This window comes from Pelmatolapia mariae, linkage group LG16_19 (assembly GCF_036321145.2).
Source record: "Pelmatolapia mariae isolate MD_Pm_ZW linkage group LG16_19, Pm_UMD_F_2, whole genome shotgun sequence".
Lineage (NCBI taxonomy): Eukaryota > Metazoa > Chordata > Actinopteri > Cichliformes > Cichlidae > Pelmatolapia > Pelmatolapia mariae.
The window spans coordinates 15,989,238-16,012,694 of record NC_086241.1 but is presented as its reverse complement, the minus strand read 5'-3'; the positions used below and the strand labels follow the sequence as shown (position 1 = coordinate 16,012,694).

General features: G+C 41.6%; 1 protein-coding gene across 5 annotated transcripts in view; it reads left to right on the top strand.

Annotated features, from left to right (window-relative positions):
- lrp2a (low density lipoprotein receptor-related protein 2a) overlaps positions 1–23,457 on the top strand; it is a 52,387-nt gene that overhangs the window by 25,950 nt on the left and 2,980 nt on the right. For 3 of the 5 annotated variants that reach the window (XM_063497922.1, XM_063497918.1, XM_063497923.2), the window contains 38 exons: positions 75–314; positions 510–698; positions 1,329–2,261; positions 2,341–2,506; positions 2,585–2,743; positions 2,855–3,144; positions 3,239–3,439; positions 3,627–3,653; positions 3,758–3,793; positions 3,893–4,135; positions 4,223–4,348; positions 5,489–5,608; positions 6,196–6,327; positions 7,640–7,841; positions 7,921–8,216; positions 9,652–10,318; positions 11,406–11,576; positions 11,661–11,884; positions 11,990–12,167; positions 12,750–12,946; positions 13,042–13,287; positions 13,435–13,563; positions 14,980–15,099; positions 16,957–17,073; positions 17,619–17,735; positions 17,913–18,050; positions 18,209–18,331; positions 18,428–18,556; positions 19,346–19,477; positions 19,580–19,711; positions 19,796–19,939; positions 20,020–20,185; positions 20,265–20,393; positions 20,487–20,710; positions 20,807–20,986; positions 22,440–22,559; positions 22,739–22,829; positions 22,979–23,046. In XM_063497922.1, coding sequence (XP_063353992.1) covers positions 75–314; positions 510–698; positions 1,329–2,261; positions 2,341–2,506; positions 2,585–2,743; positions 2,855–3,144; positions 3,239–3,439; positions 3,627–3,653; positions 3,758–3,793; positions 3,893–4,135; positions 4,223–4,348; positions 5,489–5,608; positions 6,196–6,327; positions 7,640–7,841; positions 7,921–8,216; positions 9,652–10,318; positions 11,406–11,576; positions 11,661–11,884; positions 11,990–12,167; positions 12,750–12,946; positions 13,042–13,287; positions 13,435–13,563; positions 14,980–15,099; positions 16,957–17,073; positions 17,619–17,735; positions 17,913–18,050; positions 18,209–18,331; positions 18,428–18,556; positions 19,346–19,477; positions 19,580–19,711; positions 19,796–19,939; positions 20,020–20,185; positions 20,265–20,393; positions 20,487–20,710; positions 20,807–20,986; positions 22,440–22,559; positions 22,739–22,829; positions 22,979–23,046 — 7,302 coding nt within the window. The remainder of the gene's footprint in view (positions 1–74; positions 315–509; positions 699–1,328; positions 2,262–2,340; positions 2,507–2,584; positions 2,744–2,854; positions 3,145–3,238; positions 3,440–3,626; positions 3,654–3,757; positions 3,794–3,892; positions 4,136–4,222; positions 4,349–5,488; positions 5,609–6,195; positions 6,328–7,639; positions 7,842–7,920; positions 8,217–9,651; positions 10,319–11,405; positions 11,577–11,660; positions 11,885–11,989; positions 12,168–12,749; positions 12,947–13,041; positions 13,288–13,434; positions 13,564–14,979; positions 15,100–16,956; positions 17,074–17,618; positions 17,736–17,912; positions 18,051–18,208; positions 18,332–18,427; positions 18,557–19,345; positions 19,478–19,579; positions 19,712–19,795; positions 19,940–20,019; positions 20,186–20,264; positions 20,394–20,486; positions 20,711–20,806; positions 20,987–22,439; positions 22,560–22,738; positions 22,830–22,978; positions 23,047–23,457) is intronic. The other 2 variants (XM_063497921.1, XM_063497919.1) reach the window with 1 other exon arrangement.

The following is a 23,457-nucleotide window of genomic DNA, read 5'->3' as shown; positions in this document are numbered from 1 at the left end:
TCTGCCTCAGCTCACTGCCTATATTATCTTTGCTGTTGCTCTTTAGTCACACTGGATTCTGTTTACGCTCTCAGCCTCTGCAGGTACATCTAATGGCTGCACAAACAACGTGGGAGCGTGCGAACAGCTCTGTCTGCCTCGGCCACAGAGTCTGTTCACCTGTGCATGTGCCACAGGTTTTAAAGTTAATGCCGACAACAGGACCTGCTCTCCCTACCAGTCTTACGTCGTCATCTCCACTCTATCTGCTATTAAAGGCTTCAGTCTGGAAGGGTCAGACCACTCTGAGGCCATGGTGCCAGTAGCTGGAAGAGGTCAGACATTGTAATACTGTTGCATACATAATTAACTATGCAGCTTGTAATAAAATTAGTAATAACATTTTTAAAATGTGGATTAGTCTTTGTTGTAATCAACTAAATAAATTAGTGATCTGTTGTTGTTTGTTTGCATTCATTCCCTCTGAAGAGACAGTAATGACCTCTAATGACTGGGTTATCCTCTTACAGGCCGTAATGCTTTACACATTGATGTCCACATGGCTTCTGGTTTCATCTACTGGTGTGACTTCAGCAGCACTGTGGCGATACAGAACGGGGTCAGACGAATCAAGCCAGATGGCTCAGGATTACGTAGCATTGTGACATCTGGAATCGGACGCAACGGGATACGAGGCATTGCTGTCGACTGGGTGGCAGGTATGCCGTTCATTCATTTAAGCACATATTTTGTTTACCACACAAGTAATGTGCAGATGGGTTTACAGCAAACTAATCTGTGTTACAGGATGTATTCAGTACCTAGGTTTTAGCATCTTTAATTCCTATAGAGGTCATTTATTGTTTAGCGTTAAGCAATACTCTGCAGCAGTGAGATTCATTTAACTTCTAGCACATTACAAAGAGATCACAGTCGCTTTTTATTGAGTTGTAGTATTTTGTAGATAGTCACACTGTCTGTTATTTTCCTCTCAGTTTCCATCACAGTGGACTTTAAATAAAACAGTCAAGACTTCACTGAAATTCAGACTTTCAGCTTTAATTCAAGGAGCTTTGCAGAATTTTTGCAGTGACTGTTTAGGAATTGTGGCCATTTCTACCCACAGTCTTCGATTTTCAGAGGCTCAAAAGTAATTTTGACAATTGACTGACAAGTCAATATAGTCAGACTATAAATGCTAGTCCAGTTACCATGTTGTACTGATAACACAATCATCCCAGTAACTTATACTGCGACACCAAGCATGACCAGTTTCTTTCAAAACTATCTTAACATGACTGGATTTGAAACTATATTAAATGCACACTTTACTGGTTTTGTCTCCTAAGGGAATTTGTATTTCACCAATGCCTTCCTGACTGAGACGTATGTTGAGGTGCTCCACCTGAACACAACTTTCCGTAGGGTGCTGCTCAAGACCCAGGTGGACATGCCACGCCACATCATTGTAGACCCCAGAAACAGATACTTATTTTGGGCTGATTATGGTCAGAACCCCAAAATTGAGCGAGCACTCTTGGATGGAACCAATCGCACAGTTTTAGTATCTTCAGGGATCATCACCCCTCGAGGCCTCGCTCTGGACTTTCAAACTGGTTATGTTTACTGGGTCGATGACTCTCTGGATATGATTGCTCGAGTCAGCCCCCAAGGAGGAGAGACGGAAATAGTCAGGTATGGCAGCCGCTACCCAACTCCTTACGGGATTACAGTGTTTGAGAATAGCATCCTGTGGGTGGACAGAAACCTAAAGAAGGTGTTCCAAGCAAGCAAAGTGCCAGGAAACACAGAGCAGCCAGCTGTCATTAGAGACAATATCAATATGCTGAGGGACATTACCATCTTTGACCAGCGAACCCAGCCCACTAGTGCACAAGCGCTTAACTACAACCCCTGCCTGGAAGCCAATGGAGGCTGTGCCCACTTCTGCTTTGCTCTCCCAGGTTCTAATGCAGGCAGTCAGAATAAAAAATGCAGCTGTGCTTTTGGGAATCTTGGAGCAGATGGAGAAAGCTGTGTGGTGTCAAGGGACGATTACCTTATCTATACTACAGAGAGCACTGTCCGGAGTTTGCGACTCGATCCGGATGACCACGCGCTCCCCTTCCCTGTCGTCAATGTGCCTCGTACTTCCGTGGCACTGGATTTTGACATCGTGGACAGAAGGATTTACTTTACCCAGAGCTCCGGTGCAGGATCAAGCAAGATCAGCTACATCAGCCTGTCCTCTCCCATCTCGGCTCCTGTAGTGGTGGCTTCAGGTATATTTTACACTCATGTTGATAAGTTTAGTTGTGTTGATGTGTTGCTCATGGCGTTGTGATCTCTGTGGTTTGACAGATCTCGGGGCTCCTGATGGCATTGCTTATGACTGGATAAACAGAAGAATTTACTACAGTGACTATGTCAACCAGAGTATTAGCTCTATGTCTGTTGATGGCTCCCAAAGAACTATAATTGCTCATGTGTCCAGGCCAAGGGCCATCATGTTAGATCCCTGCAGGGGGTAAGATTTACACAGCACTCTATCTTCGTTCATAAGACTAAACGGCACATTTATAAATGAATCTTTCTCTTTCAACAGATACATGTATTGGACAGACTGGGGAACCCATGCAAAGATTGAGCGTGCCACCTTAGGTGGAAACTTCAGAATAGAGATCGTGAACAGTAGTCTTGTGTGGCCCAATGGCCTGACCCTGGACTATGAAGAAGAGAGGCTCTATTGGGCAGATGCCAGCTTGTAAGAGCTGAAAAAAAATCCACTTCTGAAAAATATATTTTACTATGTCTTATCTTGTTGTCTTGTTAATCTGCACCAACTGCCATTATAATCTTTTTGCTCTGCCATCAGACAGAAGATTGAGCGATCCTCTCTTACTGGTTCCAACCGTGAAGTTATTGTCAGCACAGCCATCTACCCTTTTGCTATGAACATGTTTGGCCAGTTCATCTACTGGACTGACTGGAACACCCGCAGCATCTACCGAGCCAACAAACATGATGGTTCTGACCAGAGGGTTATGATCCAGAACCTTCCATCTCGACCAATGGACATCCACGTTTTAGCTGGCAGAAAGCAGCAGCAGTGTGACAGTCCCTGCCAGCAGTTTAATGGAGGTTGCAGCCACATCTGTACTCCAGGTACAAGAAACCCCTTTGTCTCGAGCATGTTTTTCTTCTAGTGCCTTAATTGAGAAGGAATAACACAAACTGTTCTGCAATTTTGTTATGTTAGGACCTAATGGAGCTGAGTGTCAGTGTCCATCAGAGGGCCGCTGGTACCTCGCCGACAACAAACACTGTATCCCTGATAATGGGACTCGCTGCCAGCCAGGGCAGTTTGCCTGCATGAATGGCCGCTGTATTCGAGCCCAGTGGAAATGTGACAATGACGACGATTGTGGAGATGGAAGTGACGAGTTAGAAAGAGTCTGTGGTAGGTGTTCACAGTAATCTTAAATTTGTCACGAGTTTTATTGGGTTACCAACAATCTCACTCTCACAGTGGTCCTTATAGAGCCCTCCTGAGGTCCTTCTCCTCTCTGTTAAATGCAATTCTTAATCATTTAAAGTTACTAATTCTAACAAATCCTCTTTTTCTGCTTTAAAATTTTATTTCTAAGGACATAAAGCAATCTTCAGCTACGCTGGTGTGTATTCCTGCATATTTATGATTATTTTTCCAATGACCGTCTTGAGCAATAACACAAATCAGTACTAACACATGAATCAATATACTTGTCTTTGCATGCAGTCCCACAGTTGCTGTCATCCTTTATTGCCTTGTCAGGTAAAATGAGCTTTTAATGGTCGAGTGTACAAGCCCCCATTTCCTTCAATCTCACTCTTCTGGCCAGAGCTCTGATCTCTTCTTGATTCTGTTTGGCAGCCTTCCACACCTGTGAGCCTACCGTGTTTACTTGTGGCAATGGGCGATGCGTGCCCTACCACTACCGCTGCGACCATTATGATGACTGCAGGGACAATAGCGATGAAGTGGGCTGTCTGTTCAGACCTTGTGACCCAAACACAGAGTTTGCTTGTAACAACGGACGCTGTATCGCAAAGGACTATGTTTGCAATGGTATCAACAACTGCTACGACAATGGCACCTCTGATGAACAAAACTGCCGTGAGTATCCTTAGTGTGCCACATAGGGGAAAATACTGATGGAAGTTGTTTTTGCATTAAATGTGCTTTCATTTGTGATCATCTCAGCGGAGAGAACCTGCCAGCCAGAGCAAACAAAATGTCAGTCTACCAACATTTGCATCCCACGCTCGTATCTGTGTGATGGAGACAACGACTGTGGGGATATGAGTGATGAGAGTCCTACACACTGTGGTGAGTTCAACAACAAGATTAGGATCAAGTTGTTATTTTTTCCTGATGCAGTTGTTGATAACTGCATCAGGTAACTGTTGCTGACAGTCTAAAAATCTCTGCCAAAGTAGGAGAAAAAACACGGGTGTTATTAATGACATTAATTTAATTTATGAAGAAAAATAAGTGAAAAAACATTTATTTATTTATTTATAATTACATTCCTTTGTTTCCCTTGGCACAACGAAGAGAAGAGCGAGTAAAATTAACCTAAAGAAATATAATTGTCAGCATGTGCCATCAGGCAAACTGTTATTTTAAACTTTGGTATCAGCCCACAGTTTCACAATACATACACAATACAATGCATCATTGGTAAAAGTAAGCAAGTAAGAAAGACTTACACTCAAACCAATAAACACTCTGTAAGGATAAGTAAATGGACTTGGACTGGACAGGTGGAGCGTTACATTGTAGCTATAATTTGATGTATTGGAATTCTATGTTATGTATTCATTCATTCATTCATTCCCTCTGCTATTCTCCTGTGTTTTTATTACTAGTACATTTCCATCGGCATGTTTGTGGTATTGGCAAAATGATATACTTAATTACATTAAGAAAAGAAAAGAAAATAAAAAAAATAGGAGAGGTAGATGTTGTTTATGTGCTAAAAAATGGGTCATCTTAGTTTGTTGCTGGGTGGTTGCTAGGCAACATAATGATGTCATGACATCTGACATATTGTAGGTAACAACCCTTAAGGGTTAAAATGCTGTATGGTCTAGGAAGCGGATAGAGATTTCAGGTACTGTAATTAGATAATGAATATTATGTAGGTATGCTGTTTGACACAAAGTTGTACAAGTGGCATCATAATGTTACTTCAGACACTTACTGGTTTTTCAGATATTTAATATTTAAAGTTTTTTATTTGCAACCATTTTTTCTGCAATACAATGTGAGAAACCAATTTAAAAAATGTGACTAAGTAATTATTCTAGTAGGTTGTCACATAATGATTTGATCTTTACTTTTCAGTTCCCAGATTCTACAAATCAGCATACTGTATATTCATCCTCAAAAAGATTTATTATGAGCCAGAATGATGTTAGAAAGAAATAAAAAGAAATTTCATGACGTTCTGCATCCTCTCCGTAGCTGAATCCACATGTTCCCAGAGCGAGTTCCGTTGCTTGAGTGGCCGCTGCATCCCCGCCCACTGGTACTGTGATGGAGGGGCTGACTGCAGTGACGGCTCTGATGAACCCCTCTCCTGCAGTGAGTGTTGCAAAAAAACTCTCTCACCACCAAAATGGGCTTTTTGGCTTTGTGTGTCTGCCCCCTTCCCCGTCATCAGCTGCTCTGTTATTGTGTGTTTATGCCTCTCCGCCAATCTGCATCTGTGTGCTGTGTGAGAGAGCTCTGTGAGTGATGTTGCGGGGACTGCAAGTCAGTGGTGTATTTCTTTGTTGATGATATGGTCAGTCAGGCCTCCTATTGTGTGCTGCATTCCTGTGTGGTGACGCCCCTCAATGTCCTCTGACAAACAGCACCTCCCCCTCCTTTTGTCCACCAGGGGTTACAGAGCCTCACTTTGGCTTTTGTTTAGATAGCTCACCATGCATGGGAATGTGGAGTTGCCATGACTATTTTGAAAGCTTTGCCAGTGTTGTATTGTGCCTTCTTTATTAGTGGAAAAGCAGATGGGGGAAGTACCTGAGATAATTGGCAATTACAAAAATAAAAAAACAGGGAGTGAACATTTACATTGGATAGAAATGAGTTGGCGTATGTTATACAGTCGCCACGCTGTATTCATGTTGGTATATTATATACAGTTTAATGTGTGTGATTTGTGCCTGCAGCCACATTGGTCCGAACCTGCAACACAGACCAGTTTCGCTGTGATGATGGCCGGTGCATTGCCTCGTCCTGGATCTGTGATGGGGACAATGACTGTGGTGACATGAGTGATGAAGACCAGAGACATAACTGTGGTATGTGTCCTTTAGTCCTATATCCTTTCCCCCTTTTTCATTCACTCTTTTTTCTATTTGTCCTTTTTGTGTTTGTAACCAGCATGGATACAAGTGCTGGTCTGTGCCTGGGTCACTGAGGACAGTTGGTCGTCTTTGCCATATCCAATAGGCTAATGAGAAATAATTGGATAGGGTCACCTGGAGGCAGCACTATGGCAGCCCCTAAAGGGAGCATCCAAAAGAACACGAAGAAGAAGACTGGAACTAGTAACTATGGTAGCTGTCCAGCAGTTAAAAAACAACTGGGTATCCATGAGTAAAATTATAAGATAATAACCTGAAAGTTTGACTAAATTTTGCCACGATCACGAGTGTGAGTTTGCCCGAGTGCCTTGAGAGAATGTCCAACTTGGTACAAATTTGGAAAAATTGGTGGTCAGAGTTAAAATTTGCTTTTCAAAGGTCAAAGGTCACCATGATCTAAAAAAAACCAAATCTTGGACATGACTTTATAATTCACCCAACTACAGTATCACCAAAAACTTGGGACACACTCAGCCACTCGAGCAAAAGTTCACAGAAATGTTTAACAGGATAAAATGATTAAATAAGATTTAATATCCAAGAGGTTAAAGGTCAACTCTGGTGTGATGTAATATTTTAAAACACACACTGTTGAACATAACCTTACACAATAACTCAAAATGAAAATGGAAGGCTCGTCCCTACACCGTTGACTCAGTTAAAGAGCAAATCCTATTGACTGCTTAATTATTTTACTACATCTTCTCACTTCTTTACCGCCCCATCCCGCCTCGAAGACCATCCTCTTGTTCTCCACCACTTCCCGACTTTGCCCCCTCCTGCTTCCTGTTGTTATTCGGGATGCTGATTTAGGTACACACCACTGGGTGAGTGTTGTTTGTAGGGACAATGGAAGTGAGCTGCCAGCATCTAAGTGTCCTGTAGAAGGTCTCCAGTCCAAGGAGCTGACATTCCTAATTTCTCCTGCTTCACTCGCTACTTTGTGCATGTCTCCTTTCTTTGGCTTCCTGGCTCAGGGTGGATCAAGATTCTTATATTTCACCGACATGCGCTCCAAAAATAAGATGCCTGAAGCTAAAGACTTCAGCGCGCTGTAGGAGACTCACTTCAAACAATGTGAAGTGATCACATGAGACGGATAAAGAATTTGTGGTCATAGCCGCATGTTTTGAAATACAGTTTGGAATGTTTTTGGATTCACAAAATATGTAGGTTGACGCTGGGTCACCGCATTCAATATTTAACTTCTTGTAAAGCTCCTGCCTGTTTTGTTTGTCTTTTTCAGCCAATCGCACGTGTTCAAGTGCAGAGTTCACATGTGTGAACAACAGGCCACCTCAGCGGAAATGTATTCCCCGTGACTGGGTGTGTGATGGCGATGCGGACTGTGCGGATGCTTTAGATGAGCGTCAAAACTGCACGCGCAGGTCCTGCGGCATCAACGAGTTCACCTGTAATAATGGTCTCTGCATACGCAGCTCTTACAGGTTAGAAGGAACTCTGGGATATCATCTGTGACGAGTCTGACTGGAAATTTGAGTTAATTTACTTTGCTCTTCAAATCAGGTGCGACCGTCGTAACGACTGTGGAGACAGCAGCGATGAGCAGGGCTGCACGTACCAACCTTGCCAGCAACATCAGTTCACCTGCCAGAACGGCCGCTGTGTATCACGTGACTTTGTCTGCGATGGCGACAATGACTGCGGGGATGAGTCCGACGAGCTGGAGCACATGTGCCACACGCCAGCACCCACCTGCCCCCCGGGAGAGTTCAAATGTGAGAATGGTCACTGTATCTCCTTGAGCCAGGTGTGTGACAGGAGTGATGACTGCTCTGACAACAGCGACGAGAAAGGATGCGGTGAGTGAAAAGTATTTTGACAGCGCTTGCTCGCTCTGATAAGATGTGAGCCTCACTGAGAAGAAGGCTCAGCAACATCAGACTCAACTGAAGCTTTCCTACCTTTGTAAAACAATAGCGCAGCAGATAACTTAACATTACAGGGAAATTGTTCACAGGTGGATACAAGCACCAAAATTGGTATGTAAACTCTTTTATGATTACCTCCTTTGATAAAGCTCATTAGTCTTTCAAAAATACAAGACGGCAGCCATTTTCAATCTGGCTGTTGGGAAAGGCAAGAAAATATATTTATATAAACTAGACTTGCCTTTTTGAATTGTACTAGTGTGAAATCATACACGTTCAGTCATAGAGAGGTCAACTTCAGAAGTCATACTATTTGTTCAGTCACACTTATAGACATTTTACACTCCTTGCTGGTTGCACAATTCTTACCTTGGCTTGGATTTAGAGAGGGTTATTGACTATTCAGAAGGTTCGTAGTTCAGTCCTCACCTCTTGCATCTGTATGTTGAAGCATCCTTGGGGAAGAGTATCCCAAGTATCCCATGATGTATCTGTCTAGGTTTACATGTGTGTGAGTGTTAAAAATGTGTACATTGAAAAGTGCTTTGAATCCTAAGTGAGAGCAAAAAAAAGCTTGTATAAGTCCATATCATAGACTAAACTACAGGAGAACACAGAGAAGACTTACCAACCCAACCTTAAGTACTTGATAGTGTAGTTAGAGTAGTTACACGAGGTAGCCAATATAGCAAACGGCTTAACAGCAGTGTATCAGCCGCCTGGTCTGAACCTGTCCAAAGACCTGCTTATCAGGTCAGTTGGTGATTCTAAAGAACCTGGTCGTGTGACACACAGTTATCTGACTCTTAATGTATGCCTGCTAATAGTAATAATGATAATTATAATAATAATAATAAAAATTGAGGACAGGGTGTGCAAACATGAGCCAAGTGTAAATGAGATTTGACTTTGAGTTTGAATGACAGTCACTGGATGAAAGTTAAATGTTCAAGCATAGTTGTATGTGTTATGGTGGTAAAAGGGTAATTGCGTCATTGCAGTAAATTTTGTTTTACTTGGAGTAAAGAAGATCTGAAGAAGTTCTAAATGTATCCAGTGGCTGGAATTCTGGAGTAAAACAACTGTTTCTTAATATAGAAATGATGATTCTATATCTATAGGATTTTTCAAATGAATAGCTTCAGAGAAACAAATATGCAAATTCTCACTCTTGTATCCACTTTTGAAAAATTGTTACACTTATCTGTAACAAACAAATGCATCCAAGAATGTTAATTTAGCAAACTGATTATAGATCTAGCACTATAATATAGTAACTGGTAATTGCTTATTAATACAAAGTTAAAAGGTTAAATGTTTTTTTTATTACTTTAATTTTTGGGCTCTTTTACTTCTCTAACTGTAGGTATCAATGAGTGCACAGACCCATCCATTCACCACTGCGATCACAATTGCACCGACACACCTACTAGCTTCATATGCACCTGTCGTCCTGGCTACCGCCTCATGTCTGACGGCAAAACGTGCGACGATGTCGACGAGTGTACAGAGACCCCCAGCGTGTGCAGTCAACTGTGTGAAAACACAGTTGGTTCCCACATGTGCAAGTGTGCTCCAGGTTTCCTCCGAGAGCCGGATGGGCGCAGCTGCCGTCAGAATAGCAACATTTCACCGTACCTGATCTTCAGCAACCGCTACTACCTGAGGAACCTGTCAACAGATGGGGCGGCCTATTCTCTCATTCTGCAGGGCCTGACCAGTGTGGTGGCCACGGACTTTGATCGCGTCGACAAGCGTCTCTATTGGATTGATGTGAGCCGCAGAGTGATAGAAAGGATGTATAACAATGGCAGTAACAGAGAGGTGGTGGTTAATGGAGTTTTGCATGGGGAGGGCCTCGCAGTTGACTGGGTAGCCAGGAAACTCTACTGGGTGGACAGCTTCCTGGATTGTCTCAAAGTGTCTGAAATGGATGGCCGCTTTGTCAAGAAACTAGCCGAACACTGCGTGGATGCCAATAACACCTACTGCTTTGAAAACCCCAGAGGCATTGTGTTGCATCCCAAATATGGGTGAGGAATCCAAATATAATAAATATTTTTGCTTATCAGATGGTCAGAAATAACCATCTGGTACAGATTTATGCTTATTGACGTGTCACCCTCTAAAGGGTCATTCTGATTCAGGCCCAAACACATGTTGGCAGATTTTCTGAAATATCAGTAAACTTAACAAATTTAAGAAATTTAGTAAATTTTTCCCTCTTACTTTCCCTCATATGTCTCAATTAAGGCTCTTTTCACTATGCTTAGTATAGAAGCAGACAAAGTTCTGGTGTGTTTTTACTGCAGATTTTAAAAATTTATAAGAACAACTTGAAGATCTGCTCTTTTTAAGCCCACTTAAAATTATAATCGTTTTGTTCCTTGCACCTTTGTTCACAAATGTGGACAAACTTTTGTTTTTGTGTAAAGCTAGAGGCAATTTATCAGAATTTATTGATTTTAATTATACTATCTGAAGACTTTACCTTTAGTTTTGATGTGTAACAAGGACCAGATTACTTATGTCCAAAGTTTTCACAGTGTAGATATTAGTGATCTGATCAGAAGCATTCAGTAAGCAAATAACTGTTATTGTGGCACCTGGAAAACATTAAGTAATCCCCAAACTGTAGAATTTTTGTAATGTTTATTTGTATCTTAATATTACTGTTGCTTTTAATTATCATTTAGTGTTTCATTGTTATCCTGCTGCGAAAACATGTAGCACAGCACTTAAATAACCATCAGTTGTGGTTAAAACACGCTTTCTCAATGCTAAGCGGGTATTTCCCTAACTTCCTGCAACCTGAGCTCTTGCTTGGGTTGTATTTTTAATTTCAGCTAGCTATTTGTGATTAGTTGCACTTTATAAGTCTATAAATTCAGCTTCTGTTTTGAACAGGAAGTTCTTACCTGGTTATATAGTTGTTACATCCTTTGTTTTTTTGTTTTGCTTGTTTAAAATACAGCTTCACGTCGGGGCAGTGGGGTCATTTTACAGCGCAACACAAAACAGTCTACATTTTTTGGCAAAGTGCAAAACATTATATACAAGGTATGTAGGACGTAGGGTCTCAAGAGGTTAAATAATGTATTTGTCTTTTCTCCCTGATAGATTTGTGTACTGGACAGACTGGGGAGACAAAGCCTTTATAGGTCGTGTTGGAATGGATGGAACCAACAAATCGGCCATCATCTCCACAAAGATCGAGTGGCCCAATGGTATTACAATCGACTACACAAACGACAGGCTCTACTGGTCCGATGCTCACCTCAACTACATTGAGTAAGTGCACCTGAAAACAGGCAGATTCTTTTATCCTGCCGTAAGAGGAAGCCAGTAACTCTGTGAATTTATCTCTTCTGTCAGATACTCTGACTTGGATGGTCAGCACAGACACACGGTGTACGACGGAGACTTGCCTCACCCGTTTGCCCTGACTGTGTTTGAGGACACTGTATATTGGACTGACTGGAACACGCGCACGGTGGAGAAAGGCAACAAATACGACGGCTCCGGCCGTCAAGTACTTGTTAACACCACACACAGACCATTTGACATCCACGTGTACCATCCTTACAGGCAGCCTATTGGTGAGTGAATCCTGTTACAGGTATTCACCAAGGACTAAACCGTACCTGGTCTGTGTTTTTCCAGAGACCAAAGTGTTTTAATGAGTGTTGCTCTTCCTCTAACAGTAAACAACCCCTGTGCGGTGAACAATGGAGGCTGTTCACACCTGTGCTTGATCCGTCACGGGGGGCGAGAACACACCTGTGAGTGCCCAGACCATTTCCTGACAATTCAAATAGGAGGTGTGACCCGATGCCTTCCCATGTGCACCAGCACCCAATACAGATGTGCTAACAATGAACGGTTTGTTAAAGCCTCTTTAATCTTTGGCATGTTTTCTGATCTTTTTTTATTATTTGCTACATTTTTTAAATATAATTTTTGAATTGACTGTGATACATTAATGGAAATAGGGAGGACAAGATTATTTATAACCATGTTTTTATCCCAAAAATGTCCCTGCTGCTTACAGCCTTCATATGACTTTATGCATTTTTATTCTTTTTTGTTTTTTTTTTCCAAAATTCTTCATCTTTTCAGTTTCTCATCCACCAGTTCAAAAACTTGAATACGTTCACTTTTTTAAGACTGCCTTTGAAGAATAGTGCCACCTAGTGTTTGTGTAAAATACATTCTCACAGGTCTCAAATACTTTTGCCGAGGTTTTGTGTATTTATGTAGTTGCCCTTGTATTTGAAAATGTGAAAGTTTGGAGATGTATTTTTTCAGACTTCCTCAAAATCAGAGTCTATATGTAGGAAATTCAATAAATTTAAATGGTTAAAGGAAGTCAAGGTGCCTGTTTTGGTCTGGTCTTCGTTATTCAACACATGGTTTAAGTAAATAATTTAAAGCTTTACATAATGCTCACTTCTGCTTCAACAGGTGCATTCCTATTTGGTGGAAATGCGATGGTCAGGCGGACTGCAGGGACGGCTCAGACGAGCCCTCCACCTGTCCGTCTCGGCACTGCAGGCTTGGTCAGTTTCAGTGCAACGATGGAAACTGCACCAGTCCGCACTTTTTGTGTAATGCCAACCAGGACTGTCACGACGGATCAGATGAAGACGCTGTTCTCTGTGGTAGGTTTTTTATTCATTTTTTGAGGCTTTTATGTCTTCCTACCTGCTTCCCATGTCCTAATGATTTTAAAAGTACACATTTGCATACTTTGTAGCTACACACATGTGTGAGTCACACCAGTGGCAGTGTGCAAACAAGCGCTGCATCCCTGAGTCGTGGCAGTGCGATGGTGAGGACGACTGTGGCGATCAGTCCGATGAGGACCCTGCACACTGCTCCTCCAGGACCTGTCGCCCTGGACAGTTTAAGTGCCGCAATGGACGCTGCATCCCACAGAGCTGGAAATGTGATGTAGATGATGATTGTGGTGACAATTCTGACGAACCGCTGGAAGAATGCAGTAAGTAAATTACAGCATATCAACTAAACATTAAAGAACTTAAATCTGTAATAATTTTATTGAAATTTTACCCTTTAAAGTAAGTTAGGTATCCATAGATATTAGTATTTAAAAAATATATTAATTATTGAACTGTTTTCTCCAAAGTGGGACCAGGATATCGATGTGACAACCATACAGAGTTTGACTGCAGGACGAACTACCGCTGCGTGCCGCTTTGGTCTGTTTGCAACGGCCACAATGACTGCAGAGACAACAGCGATGAACAGGGCTGTGGTGAGTTTTAGTCCAGTTTTGTAGCGGCAGCAATCTGAAAATGTTGTGTTTTTCTTAAACACACACTTCATGCCTTCGTTTAAAGCGTTATTGCCTGATGTTTCTTTTTTTACATTCAGTTTTTTTCATCCAAGGTAAGATTTTTTAGGGATTTCAAAATAAGTGCAAAACAAGAAATTAACTGAAGGAGTGAGTGAAGGGCAATTAGCCAACGCCTCAGCCTCCTGTGGAACATTACACGGTGTGATAGTGGGAGGTGCTGATGCTGATGGAGAGCATCTCACCACTTACCCTCCCCCACCATTTACCTCTCCCAGGGAGCACGGCAGATTTATGAGCTGTCCACTGGTATGAGTCCACTTGTACGTGCTTATATGTGTGTTGGTGCTCTGTCCTTGCGTGGGGGCAGGGTTCACACAAGGCTCTTTGTACTTGCTACGATCCAAACACACTCGCCGCGGCCCTCCCGTCTCTTATCAGAGGCCCTCACTCCATTAGTGCCATGCCTGCGCAGGAGTGGAGATCTGTGCTAATCTTCCTGTAAGAATGTACCAGATGGGCCAGGTGGAGGGGCTAGGAGGGCAGGACTAGCTAACACCGCGCTATCTTTGACCCCCAGCACTGTGTGGTAGCGATGGCTCAGACCAGCTCTGCTGCACTCCTCTCCCTTCTGTGCTTCTCATCTCCTGCAGCCTTATCCTCGACAGACATACACTGGCATGGATAGAGGTCACCCATCTGTCTGGCTGCTCCCCTCCTTCTACCACTTTGCAGTTTAATTAAAAAGCAAGATCTCTTTTATTTCAAACTGACATTTTATCATTACCTAAATGTCTAGAAATTCAGTGTGCCTGCTGATAAAGCCTCATATTTTCTCATCTCTTACTGCTGCACACAAGATTTTCTCAACAGTGAGAATACTTTAATGGTTAATACATCATACACTGGTGCCTGACATAGTGACAGGCTGGTGTCAGAGAGCGTTTATAATAAATAATGCTAAACAAAGAATCTACTTACTGTTTCTTATTTGCAATCAGTTTAAATAGGCGTGTCTAATGAAATGTATGCTGTGTACGGACATTCCCAGCAAATTTATATTTCTGTTTTTAAAGTTTTAATTGACATTTTTGGACAGATTTGTCACACTGTAATGTATTTAGTAGATTTTTTAAAATATCCTGTCCGTATAAATATTTTAAATACAATAATACTTTAGTGTATTTGGTGAAAAAAAATTCTACTATCTCTATATAAAAAATACAGTAGTAGATGTTTTCTTGTGCTTGCTTCTACAAGTCTTTTGTACCTCTACTGGAGGTTTGAAAAAGTTAGGCCAATTGTTTTGAGTTAAAAAAATATATATATTGGTGTATAACAGCGCATTGCTTTAATGCGCCCTGGTCTTCTCTTCAGATGAACTGAGCTGTGATCCTAATGGAGACTTTCGCTGTGACAACCACCGCTGTATCCCACTGAGATGGAGGTGTGACGGGGATGACGACTGTGGGGACAGTTCAGACGAGCGCAGCTGCAGTGAGTCATCACAGATAAACACTTTGAACTATTTCTAAAAATATCAGATCACGTTCAGTTTGAGCGGTTTGGAGACAAAGAGAGACAAGGCTGAGACGGTTTAGAGATGTGCTGAGGACAGATAGTGGATATATTAGACAAAAGATGTTGACAATGGTACAGGAAAGCAGAAACAAAAGAGGAAGACCACAGAGAAAAACGATAGATATGTAGATTTTTTTTTCATCATGTAGAAAAAAAGTCAGCATTATTTAAATCCAGCACTTTTTAATAACCTTTAATCTGGGTTTTTATACTGTACTTATATTTTGATGGGATAGTCTGGTTATTGGGATGCACATATACAAGCGAAGAGGGCTGTGGTTTATAATCATGAATAATTCAACTTCTGTGGATATAAAACAATAACTGAAATGAATCATTGTTGTCATTAAATTGAAATGATATGATACTTCTGATAAGTGCTAAAAATACATAATTTAGTCAGTTGTTAGGCTGTTGCTTGGAAATGCAATGATGCACTTATAACTGATATAAATAAGAAGCTTCAGGAGCCTACAGAAATAAACAAACACACAGACAGAGATTTCATGTATAAAAAAAATGTATAAAAATAAAGTAAAGATTATTTTTTTATTGTGTGCATCTGCTCTGGGCCAAGCTAATAGCTAAATGAGGTACAAGGCACGTTTTTCTCAGAGATCAATAATGTGCATGATCCCTGACAAATAAAAGCAAAACACAGTTCCATCCTTTTCCATAAGCTGCTCTGACTGATTCCACTCCACCTAATTTGAAGTGTAAATCTATTAAAACGAGGTGCCAACAGCAGCAGCGTTATAGTGCAATAGTAATGACGAGGTATTTTTCCTCAAGTGGTAAAACAAGTTTATTGTTTCCACTTTTAGCAGGAACTAACATATTTCCCAAAGTATTATGATAAGCTGGAGGTTGCTGAAGTAGCTCCCTTTTAGGTCATTGGATGCTGGCGCGTGGCTCTCACTGTCAGACATGTCTTAGCTTGTGTCGTTGAAAGTGAAGTTATGCTGTCACTTTTATTTCACAGAAAAATGTACATCAGTACCATCGTAGATGTTTTGACATGGCACAGTCCAAGTAAACAGTGAGAAAATGGATCTCCTGTTACGTGCGTGACAATTCCCGCCAAATTGTCCAGACTTCATGTGTGAAAGCAGTTTGGTTGTGTTTTGGTGTCGGCTGTTCCGACAGCTGTCTCTTTAACTATTTTTATTGTGGGCTTTTACTGTAGCGCAAATAAAAGCAGGATGTTGATCCCAAAGAATAGCCTCGCTATCATTTATTCAGACATTTGGGGAGGTTTTCGTAAGAGGCTCGAGACTTCTGCCGACAGCGGAGCGGTGAGAGAGGAAGTCTTATCAGCTGCTAGAGAAACAGGCTGTCCTCAGTGTTTGAGAAAGAGGGAGTGAAGCAGTCTGTCACCTTTTGCCCTGAAGAATTTAAACATGTCTGAGAATATGCCAGGTAACTGGGATAATGTTGCTACTCAAAGAGGAAGCAATGGTGTTTAATCAGAGCAGCACAGTGTTGCTGCGCTGGTTGCCCACGCCAAGAGAGTTTGTCTTCTTGAACTCATGAGCTCAGTGCAGAGTAATGTGTGCGTGTACTTCTTTAGTTAACATAAGATCCAGTATTTAATATGTGGATATGGAAGAAAATCATACATTAAACATTTTATGTTGAAAAGTTTGCGACATACATAAGAGCTTCTGACGTAGTTTTCATCATTTTGTCTCAGATTTAGTAAAAACAGAAGTCATATTTGTGCATTTCTTGGATTCCACCTTGTTTAATTTGTGTTTCCATGTTTTCTCCTAGCACCACGCGCATGCACGGAGAGCGAGTATCGCTGTGATAATCTGCGCTGCATTCCCGACCGTTGGGTCTGTGACCATGACAACGACTGCGAGGACAACTCGGATGAAAGGGACTGTGGTAAGTGGAGGCTCTTTGTTTTGGCTCAGGGTCGGCCTGTTTGTGAGTAACAGAGGGCCGCACTAAACAAAGAAGCAATAAAACCTTCAGTTTTGAAGCACAGACAGACAGGACCACCAACAGTCCGTTTTTCAAAAAGAGTTTATTCAGTCTGCTACAAATGAGAGTTTCTACAGTGAGCGTTGGACAGACAGGTCGTTGCTTTAGAAACTTATTCTTGATGAATATATGTGTGAAATAAAAGGTTGTCAGGGGTTCCTTAAAAACTCGTAAAATGTCTCAAATACACATTAACTAATAAGTAATAAGTGTTTTAAATTCAGGACCTAATGCCACTATTTTTGCCTCATCCACACATTTAGGTTATGCATTGTAACTGCATCATTAAGGCTGAGCTTTATAATTTGACTAATCATTTAAGGCTGTTTGTAGATGTAACCTAAAGGCTAACTATGAGGTTGATCAGTCTAGAAACTGTGTAGATGATGAACCTGCTATATGCAGTTTAGCTGTTGTCACCTGACTATGCTATTCCCTGTTTGCAGAGTTGCGGACCTGTCATCCTGGCTACTTCCAGTGCGGCAGTGGACACTGTATCGCTGAACGTTTCAAATGCGATGGGAATGCTGATTGTCTGGACTACACGGATGAGACGTCATGCCGTGAGTGTCTCTCATCATTTGGTTTTCTGTGTCCACTCTTTGATAACATAACTGGATTCTTTATATTTGCTTCCTGATTGTCGAGGTCTCATTAGGAGAGATGATTGTGAGTTTGGTTATTGATTTTCTTGTGTGAAAGTCACAGATTTAGTTTAATAGACTGCTTCTGACTTTCAGCAACCCGCTATCCCAATGGCACATACTGCCCCCAATTCATGTTTGAATGCAAGAACCACATTTGTGTCCCGCCTCACTGGAAATGTGATGGAGACAATGACTGCGGAGACAACTCAGATGAGGAGCTTCATCTCTGCTGTAAGAAGTTCTTAAAACACCCACAGTCCCTCAAGTCCACCACACACAAAGCCAAATCTACCAGCACGCTAACTCATGATACCCACACTTTTTGTACAGCGTGCTGTTCATTTGAGTGGTTGAATCTGCTAAAGTAGGTTTACTCTGTTCGTCCACAGTGGACATCCAATGTGAGGCTCCGTTTCGTTTTCACTGTGACAATAACCGCTGCATCTACAGCCACGAGCTGTGTAACTCAGTCGATGACTGCGGTGACGGCTCTGATGAGAGGCAGGAAAACTGTAAGTACATGTTTTTTACTCTTTACTATTATACTTGAACAGAGCTGAATATCTTTACAGCTTCTGTTGAGAATCACCATGTTTCTCCTCTTTTAGGTCAAAAGCCAACGCATGGACCTTGTACAGATGATGAGTACAAATGCAGTAACGGACAGTGTATCCCTCTTCAGTACGCCTGCGACGATTATGACGACTGTGGAGATCAATCTGATGAACTTGGCTGTCGTAAGTAATATCAGCAAAGAGCAAATTAGTAACAGAGTCAGAGTGGATAAATAAAAACAAAAAAATTTCTAATCTAAACTGACTTAATCCAGTACTGTACATGTAAACAGATTCAACATATGAATATATCTGTAGCAGAAGCTGTCTGATTTTTCATTGTAGTCTGGGGGTGTTGAACAGTGTAGGCAAACAGACTGATCCAGATGCAGGACACTACAGGCTGACCTCACAACAAAACATAGTGCTTTACTTGTGAAAGTACAAAGTCTGAAACCTCCACTAAACACTCCAGAACATAGAAGTAAACATAGCTGAAAGAAACATGACTGAACATAAAATCAAAAAGTGGAGAAGGTAGAAAAATGATGCCATAAGGACAAAGAGGGAGGCAGGACTATTTAAACAGAATGGGCCGAAAAGGGAAGTGGAGATGAGAAGTAACGCAAGTCAGAAAAGTAAGTAAATCAAGGATCAGCCATCCACAGCTCCATAAAACCAGACAAGAAGTAGAACTTAGACTATAAAACTGAAGCTCATCACACTACAAAAACAGTGGGAACATGAATCCAAACGCTGAATCCCAAAAATGACAACGTACTACTAGAAAAAGTAAATGTAGAAATCAAACCCCAAACTCTGGGACTGTGACAGAATACATATTTTAACTTCACTTTTCTTGACTCGGTAAGAAAAAGTGACTGCATGATATAATGGTTAACACGCAGTTAACATTTGTGAGTGTCCAGCTTTACATTCAGTGCATGTTTTCATTAAATCCACTTTTCTCAGACCAAACCAGTGGGCACTCATGCAGTGCCAACATCTGTGAACACAATTGTACAGACCTGACAGGAGGAGGGTTCCTCTGCTCCTGCAGACCTGGATATAAGCCCAAATCAACAGAAAGACACAACTGTGAAGGTAAACAACACACACGTTAGTCAGTGGTGTATTAAAACTAGTTACACTCCCACAGACGTGTTTTATAGCATTCAGTTTGTGTTCTCTTTTGTTGGTGTTCAGATGTGAATGAGTGTGAGGTGTATGGGACGTGTCCACAGGACTGCAAAAACACAAAGGGCAGCTATGAGTGTTTCTGTGCTGATGGCTTTCTTTCTTTTGGCGAGCCCCATGGGACTGAGTGTGCTGCTCAAGGTAAAGGATAATGCTCTTTATAAACCTTTTAGTTTAGTTCTTATGATTCCCAGCCTCATTTACAACACCTCACTGTCTGTGTAGGAAACCCCCCAGTGATGCTTTTGCCAGACAACGTTCGCATTCGTCGGTATAACCTGTCCTCTGAGCAGTATTCAGACTATGTAGACAACACTGAGCACATCCAAGCCTTGGACTACCTGTGGGATCCAGACGGTCAAGGCCTGAGTAAGACTGCTACGGTATAGCTTTAAAATATTGTGGCATGCAGAGAATATGAGTAAAATAGGTTTTCCTCTGTTGTGCAGGTATTGTGTACTGGACAGTTCTGGGTCGGGGATCTCAGTTTGGCTCTATCAAACGTGCCTATATGACCACATTCAATGATTACGGCAACAACCCGGTGAAAGAAGTGGACCTGAATCTGCGCTACATTGCCAATCCTGATGGTATCGCTGTGGACTGGGTTGGCAGGTAATTAATCAGGAATGAGGCTTTACTTTTACGCTGTAGATGATGATCTCTACTTAGTATTTGAAATCACTGTTCACAGGCACATTTACTGGACGGATGCTGGGACCAATCGAATTGAAGTGGCTAAACTTGATGGGCGGTACAGGAAGTGGTTAATCCACACTGATCTCGACCAGCCAGCTGCCATTGTTGTGAACCCATCACTCGGGTATGAGGATGTATACACCATTTGTTCATAAAGAGTTAAGCTTAAAGTGTTTTGGGGAAATAATCGGTTATTTCTGTGATTGCTTCTGGACAGGATGATGTACTGGACAGACTGGGGCAGGAACCCCAGGATAGAGTCCGCATGGATGGACGGTCAGCACAGACAGGTGTTGGTACAGGAGGAGGACCTGGGCTGGCCTACTGGTTTGACTGTGGACTATCTGAATGGAAACAGAATCTATTGGTGTGACTCCAAAGAAAACATAATTGAATCCATGAAGCCTGATGGCACAGACAGGAGAATCGTCATATCAGGAGGTCAGTGCACTGATATCTGCAGAAACCATTTAAACAGATAAGACCCTGACAGAGTCAGCGTAAGTTATAGTTTGTGTTCATTCTTACTTTTCCCAGACATTGGACATCCCTACAGTCTGGATGTCTTTGAGGGACATGTGTACTGGACAACAAAAGACAAAGGTGAAGTGTGGAGAATAAACAAGTTCGGGAGAGGAAACAAAGTCAAAGTTCTAACCATAAACCCTTGGCTGACACAAATCCGAATTTACCAGGAGCACCGACACAATCAGTCAGGTCAGAACTCATTTATCTAATATATATCATGTCACTTATGTAACCATTGTAAAGGTTTTACTCTTCTGTTGGATATTAAGAATGTTAGTGTAATTACATGCAACTTACTATTGATGCCAAATAAGTCATGGTTACTTTCATTCACTTACTAGTCTAAGTGAAGTGTTGGCATTCAGAGACTATTGGATTCAACATTGATAGTTTAAGTTCTCTTTAATTCATTCTTTGAACAGAATTTCAAACCTATTTCAAACAGTAAGAAAAAAGGTCCAAGAGGCTCTAAATGTTGTAATTTTTTTTCTACATTTAGAAATTTTTCGCTTATGAACAAAAACATTTTTATGAGTGGCAGAAATTATCTAAAGGACATATCCCCAATCTTAAACTCACAACTCTGACTGTGAATCATGCAAAACTACACAATAAGCATGTAGGACTGGGTGCTAGCTTGGCTCACCTGGCTAAGCATGTTAGCACATGCTTTAATGCTTCAGTGGCCTGGATTTAAATTTGAGATAGAACCTTTTACTGCTCTCTTCCTACATTAACCACAGAATAAATAAACTAATGTAACTAACCCAAACTATTATCTTACGTGGATATCCCTAAGATATTAGTCACAATATTAAATACCAGAACTACTTAAGGCTGTACTCGAAAAGCAGTTCAACTCAGCTGAGCATTTAGCAAGCCACAAGTTAAGTTAGCCACAACACAGATTCAATTTTAACCTTATTAATGGATCTAGAGATCCTGAATGAGCTCCCATTTGTCACAAACTGGATCAGAGTAGGTGGCCAGGAAGGAGTCTGCACAAGAAGTTGACTTAAATATAAAATCATTTATTAAACATAACCAAACCAAGACATAACAATCACCAATAAGTTTATCTGAGCCAGCTTTTATAGCCTGCAAGACACAGGTGACCTGCGTTAGCTGGCGACCCTCCTATAACAACCAAGAAACAGCAGGCAATGGCTTTCGGGTGTGGCAGGGTTGCAGCGCGTGTCATCCCCCACATGATCGCTCCCCACTTTTCTGTCTAATCTATGCTGTTCTATCAAATAAATAAAGGCAAACAGTCCAAGAATACTAATATAAAGCTTGAAAAAGCTAAACCCTTACTGACATTAGACATACTTGCGAGTATAAAACTGAGATCCAGATAAATTGAGTTTCTGTAGAAATCATTTGAAGTCACAGAGTGAGACCAAATCTCTGCAGTTTGTTAATTTTCAGGCAGGAAGCACAATACATTAAACTTAGTTTTATGTAGTTAAGCGCAGACAGAGGGACCAATGTAATTATAAAGGGCTTAGTTTTAAGTGTTTTCTCTTGTAGATGAGGACTAGTGAAGTGGTAATATGTCTTGAAATGTGTTGACAGCTTAAGATATTTCCCAAAATACTTTTATTTTGCTCACTGTGTTGCTTTCGCTCTCTGATGTCATTAGTGTCCAACCCTTGTAAGAATGTGTGCAGTCACCTGTGTCTTCTTCGACCTGGTGGATACACCTGTGCCTGCCCGCAAGGCTCCTCTCCGGTGGAGTTTGACTCCAACGAATGTGACGCAGGTAAATAACAACAACCGCAGTGCATGTACTATCTGCACCCTCACGTAAGCTGGGATTTCGCATCAATACATCCATCCTCCACTCGTGCTTGGCTGCTCCTGTGTGGTTTTGAGAGACTGTGCTGTGATATTGTTTCATTGTTGTTGACTCTCTGGTACGCCTGGCTTTTGCTCCTGCAGCCATTGAGGCTCCTGTTGCAATGCCGCTTGCATGTAGATGCATGAATGGTGGAACCTGCTACACTGATGAAGGGGGCCTGCCCAAGTGCAAGTGAGTTCATGTGCCGCGGCCATTTTTACCCATCGCTGTCAGTGATACCTCATATCTTTGGAATTTTCCAGCACACTTCAGGTTGTTTTACCTGTGAGGTTTTCCTGCGGCTAAAGATTGTTATTGCATTTGATCATGATTTTGCGCAGATGTCCTTATGGCTATGTGGGCAGCTACTGTGAGATGGGAAAGTCGAGGGGTGCCCCAGCAGGAACAGGTATGGTCATTTACTTATAAGCTTACTAACATTTTTTAATGTCTTAGTATTGGAGCTAGACCCAGTGTTATTGTTGGCCAGTAGTAGCTATTTGCCACTATATTGTTATTGGCATTAGTAAAAGGTAATAAATGAAAAGAAAAAATAAGAAGAAATATTTAAAGAAGAGATGGGACCTTTCAATTTCCTTAGGGATTAATAAAGTATTCTGATTCTGATTTAACTACGTTACGAGTGTTGACGTGGTATAGTTTGTCCACCAGAGGGCACGCTGCGACTTTTGTCGGTAACTCACTGTTTGGAAAGCCACAAGCAACAACCAGCTGATCTGAGCAGATCGCAAAGAGTAATCTGCGACGTGTTGAGAGATGAAAAGAAGTTTATTTATAAACTGCATTGTCATATTATCTT